We start from the raw sequence: 19731 nt of genomic DNA, 5'->3' as shown, positions 1-19731 counted from the left end.
GATTCAAAATATAAGCTGTTTTAGTGAGAGAGAGCCGTACACAAATACAGTGAGGTTTTCAGATCACTGGAGAAGGCGCCTTCTGAAATCTTTCCAAAAACCCCTGCTTGATATATTGTTCGCTAAGCTAACGCTACGTAATCACTCACACACGTGATCTCTCACAGACAAAAGCCTCCTGTGAACAGGCCTCGGCCTTGGCAGGTATCCATGAGATGGTCTGTCTCGTAAACAAGGTCTCCGAGTAAAGGCTGCCATTGTATTGGTCTGACCTTGGTAGTCCAGCTGCACAGGCAGTTTCGGTAAACGGTCCAAACAACAGCTCCGCAGCGCCCCCCGATTTCCCAAGAAGTAACTACATCTCTACCCTCCCTAGGCCTATGATATATCCATCCCAACAGTCTCCAAGTCTATATTCCTTCACATTCTATACTGTCCTTTTCCTAGTTTAAAATGCTTCCAAATGTCACCTAGATTTTGAAATTGTGCCCTCTACCCAAAGTCTAAATCATCAATAAGCATCATGAAAATCAAAAGATCCCAACACAATCCCCTGGGGGAACTCTACTACAAACCTTCACCCAGCCTGAAAAATATCCATAAAATATGACTGAATTTGATCAAATAAAAGCAAAATACTGCAGATTATGGAAATCTGAAACAAACAAAATGCTGGAGAAACTCGGCAGAAATCAGTAAGACGAGTCATTCTGGACCCAATGTTATTTCAGCTTGTCTCGCCACAGATGCTGCTAGACTTGACAATCTCCAGCATTTTTTAGATTAGACTTACAGTGTGGAAACAGGCCCTCCGGCCCAACAAGTCCACACCGACCCGCCGAAGCGCAACCCACCCATACCCCTACATTTACCCCTTACCTAACACTGCGGGCAATTTAGCATGGCCAATTCACCTGAGCCGCACATCTTTGGACTGTGGGAGGAAACCGGAGCACCCGGAGGAAACCCACGCAGACACGGGGAGAACGTGCAAACTCCACACAGTCAGTCGCCTGAGTCGGGAATTGAACCCGGGTCTACAGGCGCTGTGAGGCAGCAGTGCTAACCACTGTGCCACCGTGCCGCCCGCTAATTTTGTTTTCTATCACTTGGCCAATTTCGTATTCACATTCCTATGGTTTTTTTTATTCTGAGCTTTAGCTGTGCTTACAAGTCTGCCTAAAGAAGAAGATCTCAAAAACTCCATTTTGTCAGGCTTCATGTTAACAGTAACAAACAATTCTACTGTTTGTTGTTCTTATTTGTGTTTTCACGATTTCTCCTCGACCCTCTATATTTAGTTTGTGTCTTGATTGATTTTTCTACCTTGCATCTATTTATAAGCATACTTTATCATAATTTTGACCCCTTTTGTTATGAGGACATCCATATTGACAAAGCAAAAAACACCTCTCCAACAAATTCCCAATGAGCTCCAAATCCCCAGAAACACACACACTGGTAATGCCTTGCTCAGGATGTGTTCTGTCCTAATTGAAAGTGTGCTTTCAACAGTCCCTTTCTTCAACAAAGCTGAGGCAAATTGTTAAGCTTCAATAGTAATGAACTATTGGTCCTATTTCAGCTTTAGATGATTAACAGTTAAATATCCCTCAGATAGCAGAGTCAGCGACATAAACAATCTTTTAACTAAATTACTGAACTTCAAAATAAATTACAGCTTTAATTCCCACTGCGCTCTAAATTTCCAGAAACACAAACTCTAGTTGTGCATCACTCAGGATGTGGTCTCTCTTCAACTGCTCATGCAAAATTTATTTGCACAGTATTTGTATGATAACCCTGACATGGTCTTCATTCCTTTCTTCTTTTCTGTAGCCCCACTCATTAACTTACAATTCTCTATTTTAGTGCTATCTATTTCTCCCAGCTTTTGGTGCACTTTGTTATTCCCCTCGGAGATTCTTTCTTTGGCTCCTGTGCACCTGCTGAATTAGTTTAAACCTTCCCAATTCTGCAACTCTGTTCAGGTGCAAACCATCCAGCATATACAGGTCCCTTCTTGCCCAAAGCCAATCACAATGTCACAAGAATCTAAAGTCCTACCTACCACACCAAATTTCCAGCTACCTGTCTCCCTTACTGTTATATATCCATACTTCCTTATGTGTGGTATTGGGAATGATGTGAAGAGTACAGCTTTGAAATCCTGCGTGATTTTCTACCTAGCTCCACACATGCTGACTGCAGGACCACACCTGTTACTGCTTTTGTTGATTCTAATGTGGACTACAGCTAAAGGTTGTCCTCTTCCTCCCTCACAACCCCGAAACCTGTAAATCTTAGGGTGCTCTTCAGCCCCTCAGTGATTCCCTGGTGTCTCAGTCAAGGGTATCATCATTGTTGATTCATCAGTTCTTATCAAAATATTGACAGAAAACTGCCATCATGAAGCAGCCCCTATTTAATAAAACAATTTTAACTATTTGAAGATTGTTAGTTCAATGTGAGAATTTCATAACATATAATTCTTGAAAGAAAAATAATTTTTACTAGCACAAAAAATCTTGAAGGAATTTGTAAATTAAAGAGTGATACCAGAATATAGAAATTAGTGGAAAAATTCTTAACATTTCAAAGAAAATCACTGAAATATGCTAGTATTTTCAGAAGTGGAAATAACACTTAAATTATAAATGTTTTTAGGGGAAAATAGTAAACAATCAGAATGCTAATTGCAGTACAGTTCATTCTGTTATAAAGTGTCTCATCAACATGAATTCACTGTAATGCAATTGATAAATTGGGGACGCAGTTTCTACAGCACAAACTTGTAAAACGTGTATTGATTATAGCACCAATACTTTAAGCACTGTTTCTGAAGTGCGATTTTTCTATAACACAGGGTTGCAAAAGAACACAACCATTGCTTTACAGAAGAACTGACTGTATTAGGAATGATCAATAAATGTTAGCCTCGTCAGCTATGCCCACATACCAGGAACAAAAGAAACCACAGAATTACCTCAACTACATAGGCTACAAATATGCTACATGGACCCGGATCCGTACTATATCAGCAGATACTGACTGCCAGTAATGCCCTAGAAAATGGAAAGTAAGCCAGTTAGATATTTAAATCCTACACATCGGTTTTGAAACGTCCATGCATTTTCAAAGACACAGAAAATTGCTAGAAGCGACAATCAACAGAACTCAAAACATCGCTGTGAAAACTGTTTCATTCCAAACTTTGGTTTTTGTAACATAAAACACAAAGACATTAGATACAGAAGTTATGTACGTTTATTTACAAAATGTTTTGTACATCACTTTCTATTGGTTGATCTTGAATAGGTGCATTTATCTTCAATGAACAATAATGAAGCAAACCAAAATATATAAAATCCCCACAGGTTTCATTAAAAAATAATCTTTATGGTTACTTAGTGTCAATTGTACTAACAAACTTTAGAAATATATCATCAGATAAAATAATATTGGATTTTTTAAATAAGACTTAATTGCTTGAATACATCTCAACCATAACATAAAACTGTGTTAAATCAGATTTTCCAATGAAAGCAAAATTTTAGATCTATGTAAGTTTTATTTTGTCCCCTATTTTAAATCACATTATTTTGTCCAACAGGAAAATCAAGTCTCTTAACAAAAAATTTAAATACAGTAAATCAAGTCACTTGTCAACTTCATCTTAAAATTATGGTCATTCGAATGCTTGCAGTGCAAGAAGAAATAAAAGTGCAAGGAAAGGCTTCATTTAACATTTCTTGGTACGCTATCAAGCTAGCGTCTATTTTAATTGCATTTTAAAAATACGGTAGTGTACTAGCCTAGAATTTAAGTAATTTCCATATTACAAACCGGCCAAACCCAGTAAATTTTTTATGGGACATGAGGTGAGGCAGTTCATTTGGTAAATCTCCAAAAGGCACTCTCGATGAATTTAGAAAGCTGCATGGTTTGTAGTGTGGAAATGTTTAGTTTCTCTTGCATGTTGCCCTTGTATTATGGGTAATATCTCCCAAGAGCTGCAGGAGTTCTACCACCAGGATTGCTGTGGTTCTTTCCTGAGGTTTTGATGGATGAGAAGTCTTTCTGTGGAAACTCAAATGTTTTTATCTTATAAGAGAAGAAATCTATATTAAGAATGTGGACTTATGAACTTTCACAATACAAGTTAGCAGAAAAGGTGTACAGACAAGTTTTTTTAAATTGTGGTGTAGATAGTTGGATGACTTTTTTTGACAAGAGTTCTGTTTTATATGGTTTTGCATTTGCATTGCTCCAACTATGTCTCTGTCACATCTTATTTGAATGACAGTCACTAATGTATCATGGTACTATATGCTCAAATCAACATTATTTTGCATTTCTTCAGTCCTGTTAAAATTGAAAAAAGCATCATAATCCACATCATAGAAATACAAGTATGATAGGTAAGAAAAAAACAAGTCAGAACTTAGTTGAAGAAACGGAAATTTGACATTTTAGATTCTTAGGGGGCTGGTCAGGTGGATGCTGAAAGATTTTTTCCCCCTTGTGGGAGAGTCTATGACCAGAGGGAAAAAATCTCAAAAGAAGACGTCACACATTTAAGACAGAGATGAAAAACAATTTCTTCTCAGAAGATAATGAATTTGTGAAATTCCTTACAACAGAGAGCTGTCAAGGTTAGGTTGTCAAGAATATTCAAGGCTGAGATGGACAAAATTTTAATCAATGAGGGAATCTAGGGTTATGAGGAAAAGGCAGAAAATAGGGTTGAAGCTGATCAGACTAATCAATTTACTGAATGGCAGAGTAGACTTGATTGGCTGAATAGCCTACTTCTGCTTCTATATCTTGTGGTCTAATGGAAAGGCTTCTTTCTGCTCTGTCTATATCTTATGGCTAAAGTAAAGTGAAGAGACTGGTTGGGTCAAGTAGCCTGTTTGTGTTGCATACCTATTGTAATGATCTTTGACCTCAACACCATTTTCCCACCTTACCCCATAGATTTTTAAAGTTGAAGCTAATTAAAATGTATGATCTCAGACGTGAATATAGCAAAGTAGTGTCCAAAACTTCTGGAATACAGAACTCCAAAGATAAAGCCATAGTCATACAGCATACGAACAGCCCTTCGGTCCAACTAGTTCATGCTGGCCATGTTCTCAAACTTTATTAGTCCCACTTGCCCGTGCTTTATGTCCTCCCAAACCTTTCCTGTTCATGAACTTATCCAAATGTCTTCTAAATATTGTAACCGGACCTGCATCCACCACTTCCTCTGGCAGTTCATTCCACACACAAAACATTCAATGTGAAAGAAATTGCCTTTCATGTTTATTTTTAAATCTTTCTCTTCTCACCTTACAAATATACTCCCCCTGGTTTTGACCTCCCCCATCTTAGGGAAAAGACTGTGGCTAATCACCTTATCGATGCCCCTCATAATATTACTAACCTTGATAAAGGTCACCCTCCCAACCTCCTACACTCCAGTAAAAAAAAAGTCCCAGTCTATCCAAACCATTTTTATAACTCAAGCCCTCCATTCCCAGCAAAATCCTGGTGAATCTTTTCTGAACCTGCTCCAATTTAATAACATCAACTCTTAAATAAAGAAATTATGCAACTCAGTCCTAAATTTCCAATCCCTTATCCTGAGACTATTCCAGAGTTCCAGACTCTTCAACCAGAGGAAACAATCTCTCAGCATCTACCTGATCCAGTTTTTTCAGAAAGTTCTATATTTCACTGAGATCACCTCATTCTAAAAATCGTGAGAGTGTACAGACACATCCTACTCAATTCGTCTTCCTAGGACAACATTTCGATCCTAGGAATAAATTGGTGAACATTTATGTAGAGGTTTGGTAATATCTACCACTATTGTTGACCTATTGTTCCATTTAAAGCTAACGGAGTAATGAGTAAGTGGAGAAGTTCAAACAGAAACAAAGACTTGGCAGAACATATTTACAAGGAAGGCCACTGAAGTGGACAGATCTAAAAACAATTTCTGGAAACAGAAACATTGCTGTCATATTCACCTATTTAGGTTTATCATTTGTTAACTCAATGTTATTTCTCTTAACAAGTGTGTTTACTAGTTTTTGAGCCAAGGCTAGCTGGTCATCATTAATGTTTTGATTTCATTTTGAACCTCTCATCTTGGTCTGAATGATGCAAAATCTATTCAACAGAAAATCAATATTTCATGCAAAATTATTGAAAGTGTTTAGTGCTGACTGAATATTCTGCAAATATTGTACAGCGCTATTTGCTTCCAGGCTACTTCACTTTATACCTTCAATTTTCTTCTGATTGAATATGGCTGTCTGACTCCACTTTTGCTGTATTTTATTGGTTATTTTGGTTAATATTTCAGTGCTGTAAGCTTCAGCAATAGCTGAAGTTTTAAATTTAGAGTTAGAAGCAAATGTGTGCATGGTACATAGATTTCTAATTATAAAACATCTGCTTAGTTACAAAAATAACTGGAGGAATCAGATTTGACTAATATACACACTTTTGATCAACAACAAAACAGATGGCAAAAAATATAAGGTCAGAAATACTTATCTTGAATCAGATCAAATCTTACTGTATGTTTTTTTAAAAAAATGTATATGTACTATGAGACAATCACTTGAAAATAGCAGGCTTTCATCAGCTCTTTGCTCAATGTGTTCTGTATATTTCAGCCCCAAAGTATGACATTTGAATGTAGACATTTTCCAAATTTGGTCTGATCCAAATTGCATAGAGATTTTGGTTTTGCTAATCCATGAAAAGTGGATGATTTACCAATATTGATTTTAAAAAATATTCCATACAAATATCAGAGTTTACCACTGCAGAAATGAACTTCAGATAATTGCAGAACATCTTCATGTCCCCAGAATAATCATTCCTGGTTCTTCTGGATGATTCTACAATGCCCACGCTTTTAAATGCTTCATACCAGCATCTTCTTCCCTGGTCGTCTTCTTAGATTTAACTAGAATGGAGGAAGAAATAAATCTTTCAGTATATTTGAGAAATTGCCTATTAGGATTTGTACAGCTAAGGTACAAATCCTTGACAAAGAGAAAACAAAGGCTGTTGCGCGTATAGCTCGGAAGATTAATGAACTACAGATATAATTAAATGAGTGTCCTTCTATAAATAATTGACGACATACTTTTCACCAAAACAAGCCAAATACAGCAGTCAACAATGGTAATTTATAAACACAATTCCTAAAATTCTGGATGAAAGGGCTAAGTTCTAAAGCGAAGAAACAGATATAATCAAGATGACCAGCCTACAAAGTTCAACAGTCATACAATGCAAAAGTTTTGTAACTTTAATGATCATGGTGACGTGTAACAAGATAATGAACAAAATAAAACATCTAATGTTCAAGCACATTTGTGAGTATGAATAATTCATGAACCCATTACCAACTTGAAAATGGATTGATGCTGGAAAGTAAAGCTCCAAGCTCGAAGGTGAGCCAACAATACGATGTTAAAAATCACAACACTGGGTTATAGTCCAACAGGTTTAAGTGGAAGCACACTAGCTTTCGGAGGACCGCTCCTTGATCAGGTGGTTGTGCTCAACCACCTGATGAAGAAGTGGCACTCCGAAAGCTAGTGTGCTTCCAATTAAACCTGTTGGACTATAACCCAGTGTTGTACGATTTTTAACTTTGTACACCCCAGTCCAACACCGGCATCTCCAAATCATGACAACTATATGATGACAACTTCCTTACATTCTACTATCACTAAAGATCCACATGAATGGAATAGTCACAGTCCAGATCCCACTGAGAGATAATTCTAAATATAAAACTGAAGGAAAATTAAAACAGAAATTGACACTAAACTGGCAACCTTTTTTGGCAGAACCAAAAGGATGACTGTTGGAGAAGACCAAACCACACCTAATACTTTAGAAAATGGTAAGGAAGGATATTTTCTTGACTCCAATTACCCATATTGCTGAAGATGGGCAAGTTGGTATTTTTGAAATGTTTCCCTAGTATTGCAAAGAAAAATATATGAAATATCACCAGTCAAAACATATTAGTGACACTGGAAACGTACTTTTGTGGATTATCACAGAGCTTCTGTGTACAAATTGCCTTGGCAATTTCAACTCTCACTGATACAAGAATTAATTCCCAATATATTACCAACCTCCAAAGAACATCCAAATATTTAATATACGTTCATCTTTCCTTTAAACTTTCCCATCTAATCTACTCATGGGAGTGGACTGGCACTCAGATCTCATGCTTAACTATGAAATGCAATCATGAAATGCAGCTTATACTGCAATCTAATTTTCCCTTCTCCAGAGACGACTCCTCAAAGACAAAATTAAACTCTCCTTAATTTTGAAGTATACAACAATATTTAATTGTTAAACAATATGGATAAGCTATTGTGATTAGCATGATTCGTGAATTTGTTGCTTAATAGAAGAGCAAGGCACTCCTAAAGTGCATACTCCTCAATGCTGCAGAAATATAATTACAATTATGTAGAATTTCCTTGGGATATTCCTATTTGGTTATTCTCAGTAACTACAGCGCTTCCATCTCAGTCAGGATGGAGTGAGTGTAATTCAACATCTAAAATTCTTCTCTGGAAACTGCTCACATTTTGACATGTGATAAATAGCACCACAGCAGCAGAGACAATCTATAACATTCTAAAACCATCAACAACATTGCTAAACACAGTGTAAATTTGCCTTAAAAGTTTCCTTTAAAAAATTCCGGATTCAGATCTACCTTTTTAACAAGAACTAACCAGTTCTTCCCTTGGGTCGTACCCTATCTACTAGGTTCAATTTGAATCTGCCCTTGACTTATTGAACTATATCATTGACAGATATCCAAACAGGAAAAACACTTACAGCTGCTCACTTTCAATTGCAAAGGTGAACACTAGCTTTATTGATTTTAAGAAAAGTAAATTTACGTAAGTATATAAGAATACTTGTATAATCCATCTTCATCCTTCTTCAAATGTTCACTAATTCTACAGTATATCAGTATAAACAAGAATATCCCACGTATTTCAAATAATTCCAACATCAGGTTCCGTTAGCTCACCTTGTCTGGATGGGAGAGAAGTGGTTGGAACTTTTGGCATTACTTTAGTCATTTTCTTACTTAATTCTTCTTCTTCCAGCTCTTCTAATTCTGCCAGCAATTCATCCTGGAAACAAATTCTTCAATTAACTCATGGTAGCAAGGAACAGCTTCAAATATTTATCCACAGCAGCTAACAAATATCATCTGATTAAAGAAAAAAAAATTAATAATTGGAAAAATCTCAAGGAAGAAATTTAAATAATTTGTAACATCATAATCAGATGCAGAACCTTCTCTCTGGTCAAACAGAATTACAAATCATAATAAAACAAACATGGATTGTTATAAACAGAAAATGCTACAAATGCTCAGCAAGTCAGGCAGCATCTGTAGACAGAAACAGAGTGAACATTTCGCGGTCAATCACTATGCACATTGACTTAGACAGAGCTTTTCTGCTTTAAGTAGTTTTGGCATTTTTATTTAATATTTCATGTTGCCTGGCTTTGAGATTTAATCTGCTTTGATTTCTATACCCTGCTACGCAAACTTGTTCCTTTTCATCGATTATTTACTCTCTATAACTTAAAAGGAAAGGAAATAATCCTGAATCAAATCTAATTCACTGTCCTCCAGCATGTTCGCAATAATGAGAGTTATAAGGGTGTTGCGAAGAGTGCCGTTTAAGGAACTAAAAGCAATTTGGAATGAAATAATTAAAGTGTTCAATGTATATTCATTTAAAAACAGTGATTGCACATCAAAAGTATCTCATTGACTATGAAGAACTTGGGGAACACTAAAGTTTGAAACACACTAGATAAATGATGCTCAATGTCGAAAGGATGGTGCTGGAAAAGCACAGCAGGTCAGGCAGCATCCAAGGAGCAGGAGAACTGAGTTTCAGGCAAAAGCCTATCATCAGGAATTTCAGCATCTGCAGTCCTCACTTTCTCCTAAATGATGCTCAATGCCTATGGAGCCAAACAATCAAATAAAGAATACTGAAGTAAGTATCTTAACAACATTTAAAAGACATTTGGATGGATACATGGATAGGAAAAGTTTGGAGGGATATGGGCCAAGATTAGGCAAGAGAGACTAGTTTAATTTAGAATTATGTTTGGCATGGACTGGTTGTAGCAAAGGGTCTGTTTCCATGCTATATGATTTCTGTGACAAATCTCTACATGACTAACCCATCAGAGCTATTGCTGAGGGGCACAATGGGGCAAAATCCATTCCCATGAATGGCTGACCTGAACAGCTTCCACATGTTAACAACATTAACTCATATGATTATTACAATTTTTTAAAAAAGGCATTCTATCAGAGTTTTTTTGTCTTGCATTCATTGGAACAGATACAAGAATACCAAATCTCAAAGAAGAGCAATAACTTCCACTGAATAAGAAAAGATTGGTGATTTGTCATGGATGATACAAAAGAAAATTGTTTGTTTTTCCAAAAACAGTTTGTTTTTCAAAATCAAAAGAGACACAATAGATGGCTATATTCTTTTATCCCCTTTCAGATTTAAGGTCTCAGCAATCTTTTCATTCACTAATGGAACATGGGCATCACTAGCTGGGCCCATTCCAAGTGGATGTCCAGAAGGTGGTGGTAAGTTGCCTTCTTGAACAACTGCAATCCATTTGAGGTAAGTATACCTTCAATATTACTGTAACGGAAGCTCCGGATATTGACCCAGTGACACTGAAGGAATAGCAATACATTTCAGACAGTGAGTGGCTCGGACGGGAACTTGCAGGTGGTGATTTCCCCATCTATTTGCTGCCCATGTCCTTCTGGAAGATAATGGTAGTGGGTTTGGAAGCTGCTGTCTCAGAAGCCTTAGTAAATTTATGCACACAGAAACCCTCACTTTCCTTAACTGAATATGATAATGTCAACACCCCATTAATTGCATAATGTTAAGAGTTTAGATGGAGAGGAATTTGTTAAGTGTGTACAAAAAAACTTTCCGATTCAGTATGTGGATGTGCCTCCTGGAAAAGGTGCAAAGACTTGACCTACTCTTGTGAAAAAAGACAGGGCAGGTGACTGAGGTGTCAATGGGAGAGTGGCCATAAATCTATTAGTTTTAAAATAGTGATGGAAAAGGATAGGCCAGTTCTAAAAGTTGACGTTTAAATTGGGGAAAGGCCAATTTTGACGGTATTAGGCAAGAACTTTCAAAAACTGATTGAGGGTAGATGTTCACAGGGAAAGGGATGGCTGGAAAATGGGAAGCCTTCAGAAATGAGATAACGATTCCAGAGAAAGTATATTTCTATTAGGCTGAAAGGTATAGGGAATGCTGGATGACTAAAGAAATTGAGGGTTTGGTTAAGAAAAAGAAGAAAGCATATGTCAGGTATAGACAGGATAGATCGAGTGAATCCTTAGAAGAGTATAAAGGAAGTAGGAGTATACTTAAGAGGGAAATCAGGAGGGCAAAAAGGGGACATGACATAGCTTTGGCAAATAGAATTAAGGAGAATCAAAAGGATTTTTACAAATACATTAAGGACAAAGGGATAACTAGGGAGAGAATAGGGTCCTTCAAAGATCAGCAAGGTGACCTTTGTGTGGAGCCACAGGAGATGGGGGAAGATACTAAACAAGAATTCAATATTTACTGTGGAAAAGCACATGGAAGATACTGAATGTAGGGAAGTAGATGGTGACTTCTTGAAAAATGTCCATATTACAGAGGAAGTAGTGCTGGATGTCTTGAAACGCAAAAAAGTGGATAAATCCCCAGGACCTGATCAGGAGTACCCTAGAACTCTGTGGGAAGCTAGGGAAGTAATTGCTGGGCCTCTTACTGAGATATTTGTATCATCGGTGGGGTACCAGAAGACTGGAGGTTGGCTAAGGTAATGCCACTGTTTAAGAAAAGTGGTAAGGACAAGCTAGGGAACTATAGACCAGTGAGCCTGACCTCGGTGGTGGGCAAGTTGTTGGAGGGAATCCTGAGGGACAGGATGTATATGTATTTGGAAAGGCAAGGACTGACTAGGGATAGTCAACAAAGCTTTGTGCGTGGGAAATCATGTCTCACAAACTTGATTGAGTTTTTTGAAGAAGTAACAAAGAGGATTGATGAGGGCAGAGCGGTAGATGTTATCTATGTGGATAAGGTTCCCCATGGGAGACTGGTGAGCAAGGTTAGACCTCATGGACTACAGGGAGAACTTGCCATTTGGATACTGAACTGGCTCAAAGGCAGAAGACAGAGGGTGCTGGTGGAGGGTTGCTTTTCCAGACTGGAGGCCTTGTGACCAGTGCAGTGTCGCAAGGGTTGGTGCTGGGTCCACTACTTTTCATCATTTATATAAATGATTTGGATGTGAGCATAAAAGAGGTTTAGTTAGTAAGTTTGCAGATGACACCAAAATTGGGGGTGTAGTGGACAGTGAAGAAGGTTGCCTCAGGTTACAACGGGATCTTGATCAAGTGGGCTGAGAAGTGGCAAATGGAGTTTAATTTAGATAAATGTGAGGTGCTGCATTTTGGGAAAACAAATCTTAGCAGGACTTATACACTTAATGGTGAGGTCCTAGGGAGTATTGCTGAACAAAGAGACCCTGGAGTGCAGGTTCATAAAGTGGAGTCACAAGTAGATAGGATAGTGAAGACGACATTTGGTATGCTTTCCTTTTTTGGTCAGAGTCCAGGAATTGGGAGGTTATGTTGTGGCTGTACAGGACATTGGTTAGGAATATTGCATGCAATTCTGGTCTCCTTCCAATTGGAAAGATGTTGTGAAACTTGAAAGGGTTCAGAAAAGATTTACAAGAATGTTGCTAGGGTTGGAGGATTTGAGCTATTGGGAGAAGTTGAATATGCTAGGGCTGTTTTCCCTGGAACAGAGGTTAAGGGGTGACCTTACAGAGGTTTATAAAATCATGAGGGGCATAGATAGGATAAATAGAAGAAGTCTTTTCTCTGGGGTGCAGGAATCCAGAACTAGAGGGCACAGGTTTAGGTTAAGAGGAGAAAGATATAAAAGAGACCCAAGGGGCGACGTTTTCATGCAGAGGATGGTGTGTTTATGAATGAGCTGCCAGAGGAAGTGGTGGAGGCACGATTGCAACATTTAAACGGCATTTGGATGGGTATATGAACAGGAAGGGTTCGGAGGGACATGGGCCAGGTGCTGGCAGGTGGGACTAGATTGTGTTGGCATGTTGGCCAACCAGATATCTGGTTGGCATGTTGGACCAAAGGGTCTGTTTCCACGCTGTACATCTCTATGACTCTTTGACTCTAATTGCAGGTTTGCCACTTTACTACACACAACTGCTTTATCACTTCTTATGTACTTACACTTCTTTTTAAAATTGAAAACCTATTCAGCAATACTTGTGCCTCATTCCGAATAATGAGTGTGCTATTGGAATGGCACAGTTCTACACACTTTCACACTAGAAAACCAGGCTCTTTAAAGAAGATAGCGGGCAATCATTGCTGTCTTTTCATATTTATTAATTCTATTTGAGTATGCTTTGTCCCTACTTTCCAAAGAACAGTTCAGCCAATCAATCCCATACTGATGAGATACAGTTGAAGAACTTGGTGCTGGAAAAGCACAGCCAGTCAGGCAGCATCCGAAGAGCAGGAGAATCGATGTTTCAGGCATAAGCCCTTCATCAAGAAAGATGTTGTACTAGCCATTATCTAATGTGATACTTAGGGGATGACTTAAATCATTGGCTATTAATATGTTTCTTTGCTGTTCATCCTTGCCATATTCAACATCAGAATCGCCTGTTTCAGGAGCATCTCAAACATTAAACTCTTGATTTTCAGACAAATTCTGACAATAAAATTTAATGCCACATTGAAACCATTATTAAATATTGTCTGTGGATTTGTGGGATTAATTTTTTGTCGGCTAGCACCTGATTCTTGTTTTCTCTTTTGATTCAAAACGCTATTAAATTTATGTTGCCTTCTTAACACTCTTTCACCAATTTATTCTGTCCTTACACAAGTGCCTGCAACTTGGTCACCCTTGACTTTCTGAATTGGTACAGTAGGAGTCTTCCAGTCTCTGTATGCATTACTCCCAACATGTCCAGTGAAGGGAGGTGAATGGTCTCCTCAAACATGTTTTAGAGCAGCAGTCATTTGTTCAAAGAGAGTTATTACCACAAAATTTAAATCTTTCAGAACAGTTATCCATGTGTACACAATCTAATAGTCCGAATGCAAGCACAAAACCCTGAATTTCTAAATGGAATTTAGTCTGTTACATAGCCTCTCAATCTCCACAATATATTCGCCCATAGACTGATTATTCATCCTCTTAAATTTGTCAAATATCAACCATGTCTTGTAGTTTGCAACAAGTCATTTTTTTGCAATCTCTCAAACAGAGCTGGAACCACTTGCTTGCTGTACAGGCTTGATGCTGAAATAGGGCACGAAGCTATCCTGTGGGACAAACAGCTATTCCAATCAGACCACTACTCACTGTCTATAGCATGTAGTTACAAGTGGGCCCAAGATCTCCAATTTCACACTTGATAAGCGGTTTCACATTGCTCCAATACAGAAATCACATGATTGATATTTTCCACTAATAGGACACTGCATCAACTAATTTAAAAGGCTGACTCAATTGAAGTAGACCAAAGCTCATAAGCTCAAGTGAACTTATCAATGTCAAATCTCCACCTTTTACCTGGTGGGAGGTGGCAGAGGGGAAAAAATGACACAAAGTACAAAAAGGACGAGAATTAGGGAACATAGCCTAAGCTGTCTGAAGTAGATTCCCCAAATTATTACCAGTCTATCACTTTTCAGAAACAGCACACAGATTCTCCAATGAGGAATTGTGTAGCTTAAGAATAGAAAGAAGTTGCAGACCAGAGAGCTGATATCTAAAAATAAACAGTAATAAAAAGACAAATTTATTTATCACAGCTAGCCTCAAACAACAAATCAACAAGCTTAATAAAATTCTTTTCTTGACTGCTGCTGATCAGAAACATATAAGATGAATGATTCCATCAATTTTAAAAACAACCCTTCCCAGCTTAACTCCAGGTATGTCATCAAGATTTATTAAATATTTTACATACCTCATCAAATTCTGAGCCAAATGCTGCTGGATGGGAAATTGCATCAGAGATTTCTTGTGCTATTTCTTGCTGCTCTGTAATGTCTTGCATCATCATATCAATTTTATCTAAATCTCTGAAAAAAAATCAATTAATGTCTCTAAACCTTCAATTCACATCTCTAAACTTTCAACTCACTTTTACAAACTCAATTTCTTTCAAACCATTTCCAATACTGAATGCCATAACAGAAGGTTTTTAGGCAGTTTTGTTTATTTACAAACTAATAATTCTTATTTATTTCCAGAATAGTAATGCTAATTTGCTCCATGTAATTTTCAACTGTGAACCTGGTACACGGTTGTTTTAAATCTAGGAAATAACAGTCAGATTGAATCAATCTCTAGACTCTATAAACATTTCAATTTGACTACAAAGAATCACAATTACATTAAAGTTTTGTGAATAATACATTAAATCAAAGAAACAGGAGATGGGTAGTAGCTTGAAATATAATGTGCAGGTACACAGATCACTGAAGGTGGGAGCGCAGGTAGATAAGGTAGTAAAAAAGGCTGAGGGCATGCTTGCCTTCATTGGAAGGGGCAGGGAGTATAAGGATAGACAAGTGATGCTGCAGCTTATTAGAACTTTAGTTAGGCCACTCTTGGAATATTGCAGGCAGTTCCGATCACCACACTACCAGAAACATGTGGATGCTTTGGAGAGAATGCACAAGAGATTTACCAAGATGTTGCCTGTATGGAGGATTTTAGCTATGAAGAAAGGTTGGATAGACTGGATTTATTTTTACTGGAACTCAGAAGTTTGAGGGGTGACCTATTAGAAATTTATAAGATTGCGAATGGCATGCTTGGAGTGGAAAGCATGAGGCTGTTTCTAAGGATGGAGTGGTCATTTTCTTGGAGAAACAGGTTCAAGGTGCGAGGAGGGAAGTTTAAAAGAGATGGGTGAGCCAAGTTTTTCACACACAGAGAGGTGAGTGCCTGGAATACGTTGCCAGATGAAGTGGTGGAAGAAGACCCAGGAGCAACATTCAAGAAACACTTGGACGAATACACAAATAGGAAGTGAATAAAGTGACACGGATCCTGTAAGACAGTTTTAGCATGGAAAGACAAAATGAGGTAGCACAGGCTTGGAGGGCCTCTTCCTGTGATGTTGTTCTTTGTTCTATTTTGTACTGATTAAAACAATATTGGCTAGTGTGACAAAGGTGTTATAACAACTGCTTGTTAAGAAAGGATACCTGAAAGGATGCCAGAAATTCTGTTCCTAACTAGTATTCCATAACTTTGTTTTGTTGTGCATATTCTAAGTACTGATGGTCAATCCAAACAGCTTTAAAACCTTTTAAAATCTCATTTTCAGAACCACTAGGATTGGAGGTAGTGGCAAAGTGGTATGTTACTAGATCAGTAATAGAGAATTTTTTATGGGATATAGGTTCAAATCTTATTGAAGTGCTACTTGACAAACAGCAAGGAAAGTCAAGTTTGATTGTTCAAGCATATACAGAGAAAGTCAGCCTTAAGCAATTTAAGGCAGTACTCGGAAAAGCCACAAATCTTTCTTCTTTTAATTCACACACATTTACCATTATTCGATTGTAATCCTGTCAAATTTCAATCATATGCGAAATGGATATCCTGGTGTCAATTTACGCAATTCCTACGGTACATACATCAGACATTATTCTTAGATTCCTGAAGAAGGGCTCATGCTCAAAACGTCGATTCTCCTGTGCCCTGGATGCTGCCTGACCTGCAGCGCTTTTCCAGCAACTTATTTTCAGCTCTGATCTCCAGCATCTGCAGTCCTCACTTTCACCTATTATTCTTATCCATCCAACACTTCCTAGATCTTGCTGATAGCGCAGTCTGGGTTGCCTCCTTGTTTCCATTACCTATTCCAGGTCTGCCCCTTTGCCCTAGTCTCATTCCTTGTCCTGTCTCCAGTATATCTGTTAATCATCTTAAACAGAGAATACTGGAGAAACGCACCAGGTCTGACAATACCTTGACAGGAGAAAGAGTTTACATCTCAAGTCCAACATGACTCTTCTTCAGAATTGAAAACTGCTTAAAAATTACTTTCTTTTTTAATACTTTCAACAGAAGCAGAGGAGGAGCAAGGGGATAGATGGTGTAGCGGTCCTGTGCAAAAAACAAAGGTCCATGCTGGTGAAAGAGAAAAAGAGATGTCAAATGGGTGAAATTAAGGAGTGAAAGAGAAAATATGGGCTCTCTCTATTAAGAGTAAAGTAAACAAGATGCAAACAAGATCAGGCTATAGTTGAGAAAAATGGCAGTATATTTGAAGTTATAAAATTCAACAGTGAGACCATGAGGGTGTAAAGTGCCAAATGGAAAATGAAGTGCTGTCCAATGAGTTTGAGTTGTGCTTTGCTGGATTATCGAAACAGGCCAAGGATAGAATGTTAGCACATGAGCAAGGTAGTTCATTGAAAAGGCAAGCAACTGCAAGATTAGGGTCATACCTACGGAGAGAGCAAAGACGTTCTGCAAAGCAGTTACCCAGCCTGCACTTAGGTCTCACCGATATTAGCAGTGAATGCAATAGAAAAGAACATTCTGCTTCATTTGAAAGGTGTGATTGGTGCCTTGGACACAGAAGAGAGGAGATGAATGAACAAGCTTCTGCACTGGATGGATAGAAGTCATGGGTGAATGAGGATTGTTCTTCGGAACTTTATGTTGCTTCCACAATATCCAGTTTTCTGGCCCCAGCTGCTGCATATTCACAAACGTGCAATCCCTTTACATGTTGATTCTGCATCAGGATGATCTGACGAGTCTCCACTTCTTCCTTGAAACAAGATCTGCAGAATCTCCATCCTTCACCTCGAGTTTGTTCTCACTTTAAACAACTTTTCCTTGAACTCACCTCATTTTCTCCCTGTCAAACATGGCCATCGGCACCCATTCAGTCCTAAAGAGTCATACCAGTCTCAAAATGTTAACTCTATTTCTCGCTCCACACATGTTACCAGACTGGAATTTCTCCAGCATTCTGTATGTTTTTGATCTCCAGCATCCACAGTATTTTGCTTTTATTTGTCTGCTAATCATCTGTTTAGCTCTCCCACTGCTTATATTTTATTTCACTAAAGGATACTTCTAACTGAAACAGTTTATTACTTCCAAATCTCTCCATGGCAGGTGGTGAAGTTTATATCCAATGAAATAAGAAGCTGGCTCAGTGGCAATGATCGAATCACTGTCAATTGCCATAAAACCCATCTGGTTAACTAGTGTCCTTCAGGTAAGAAAACTGTTATCTTTACCTGGAGCGGTCTATATGTAACTTCTGATAAATGCAGTTGACACTCAAGTGTCCTCTCAGCAATCAGGGATCGGTAATAAATGTTTCCTAGCCAGTGATAACTTTATTTCTTGGACAAATACAACAACAAACTGACAAAAATGAATTCATGGATGTTTTTTGCATAGAAACATCACAGGTCAAAGACTGAATGACCATGATATTGAAGATCATTTCCTCTTCAAAATCCTTGACAGCATGACCAAGGTCTCAGGTGAAGCACAGGTTACAGAGCACTGATGCTATAATGCAGACCTGCTTAACTGTGTGATAACAAAGAGAACTGATGATTCATCATTTAAAGGGACCTTGTTTGTCATTTCATCATGGAAAAGCTGTATTAGCATGCCAATTTTTTTTGATAAATACACCGTTCTAAGATTGTCCAGTGGGCTACCCAATTGACTATGCATACGTAAGGACTGCAGATGCTGGAGATCAGAGTCTAGATTAGAGTGATGCTGAAAAAGCACAGCAGGTCAGGGCAGCATCCGAGGAGCAGGAAAATCGACATTTCGGGCAAAACCCTTCATCCGAAATGAAGGCAGGGAGCCTCCGGGGTGGAGAGATAAATGAGAGGGGAGATGGGACTGGGGAGAAGGTAGCCAAGAGTACAACAGGTGACTGGGGGGTGGGGATGAAGGTGATAGGTCAGAGAGGAGGGTGGAGCGGATAGGTGGGAAAGAAGATCGGCAAGTAGGACAGGTCATGAGGACAGTGCTGATCTGGAGTTAGGGTCAGGTGGGGGAGGGGAAATGAGGAAACTGGTGAAGTCCATATTGATGCCCTGGGGTTGAAATGTTCTGAAATGGAAGATGAGGAGTTCTTCCACCAGGCGCAGGGTGGTGAGGGAGCAGCGGTGAAAGAGGCCCAGGACCTGCATGTCCTCAGCAGAGTGGGAGGGGGAGTTGAAATGTTGGGCCATGGGGTGATGGGGTTGATTGGTGCGGGTGTCTTGGAGATGTTCCCTAAAGCGCTCTGCAAGAAGGTGTCCAGTCTCCCCAATGTAAAGGAGACCGCATCGGGAGCAACGGATAGAATAAATGACATAGGTGGATGTACAGGTGAAACTTTGATGGATGTGAAAGGCTCCTTTGGGGTCTTGGATGGAGGCGAGGGGGAAGCTTTGAGCGCAGGTTTCGTAATTCCTGTGGTGGCAGGGGAAGGTGCCAGGAGGAGAGGGTGGGTTGTTGGGGACGGCGTGTTTCTGACCAGGTAGTCACGGAG

The 19731-nt window shown here is 38.7% G+C and overlaps 1 protein-coding gene across 1 annotated transcript in view; it reads right to left on the bottom strand.

The window, feature by feature from the left end:
• Positions 1-3510: 3510 nt before the first annotated feature.
• Positions 3511-19731, bottom strand: part of LOC132815007 (charged multivesicular body protein 4b-like) — a 37762-nt gene continuing 21541 nt past the window's right edge. Inside the window, exons 3-5 of the mRNA XM_060823629.1 lie at positions 15160-15274; positions 9083-9188; positions 3511-6970 (exon numbers count right to left, since the gene is read on the bottom strand). Coding sequence (XP_060679612.1) covers positions 6903-6970; positions 9083-9188; positions 15160-15274 — 289 coding nt within the window. The 3' untranslated portion in view covers positions 3511-6902. The remainder of the gene's footprint in view (positions 6971-9082; positions 9189-15159; positions 15275-19731) is intronic.

This window comes from Hemiscyllium ocellatum, chromosome 4 (assembly GCF_020745735.1).
Source record: "Hemiscyllium ocellatum isolate sHemOce1 chromosome 4, sHemOce1.pat.X.cur, whole genome shotgun sequence".
NCBI lineage: Eukaryota > Metazoa > Chordata > Chondrichthyes > Orectolobiformes > Hemiscylliidae > Hemiscyllium > Hemiscyllium ocellatum.
This window is presented reverse-complemented; position numbering and strand designations above follow the sequence as displayed.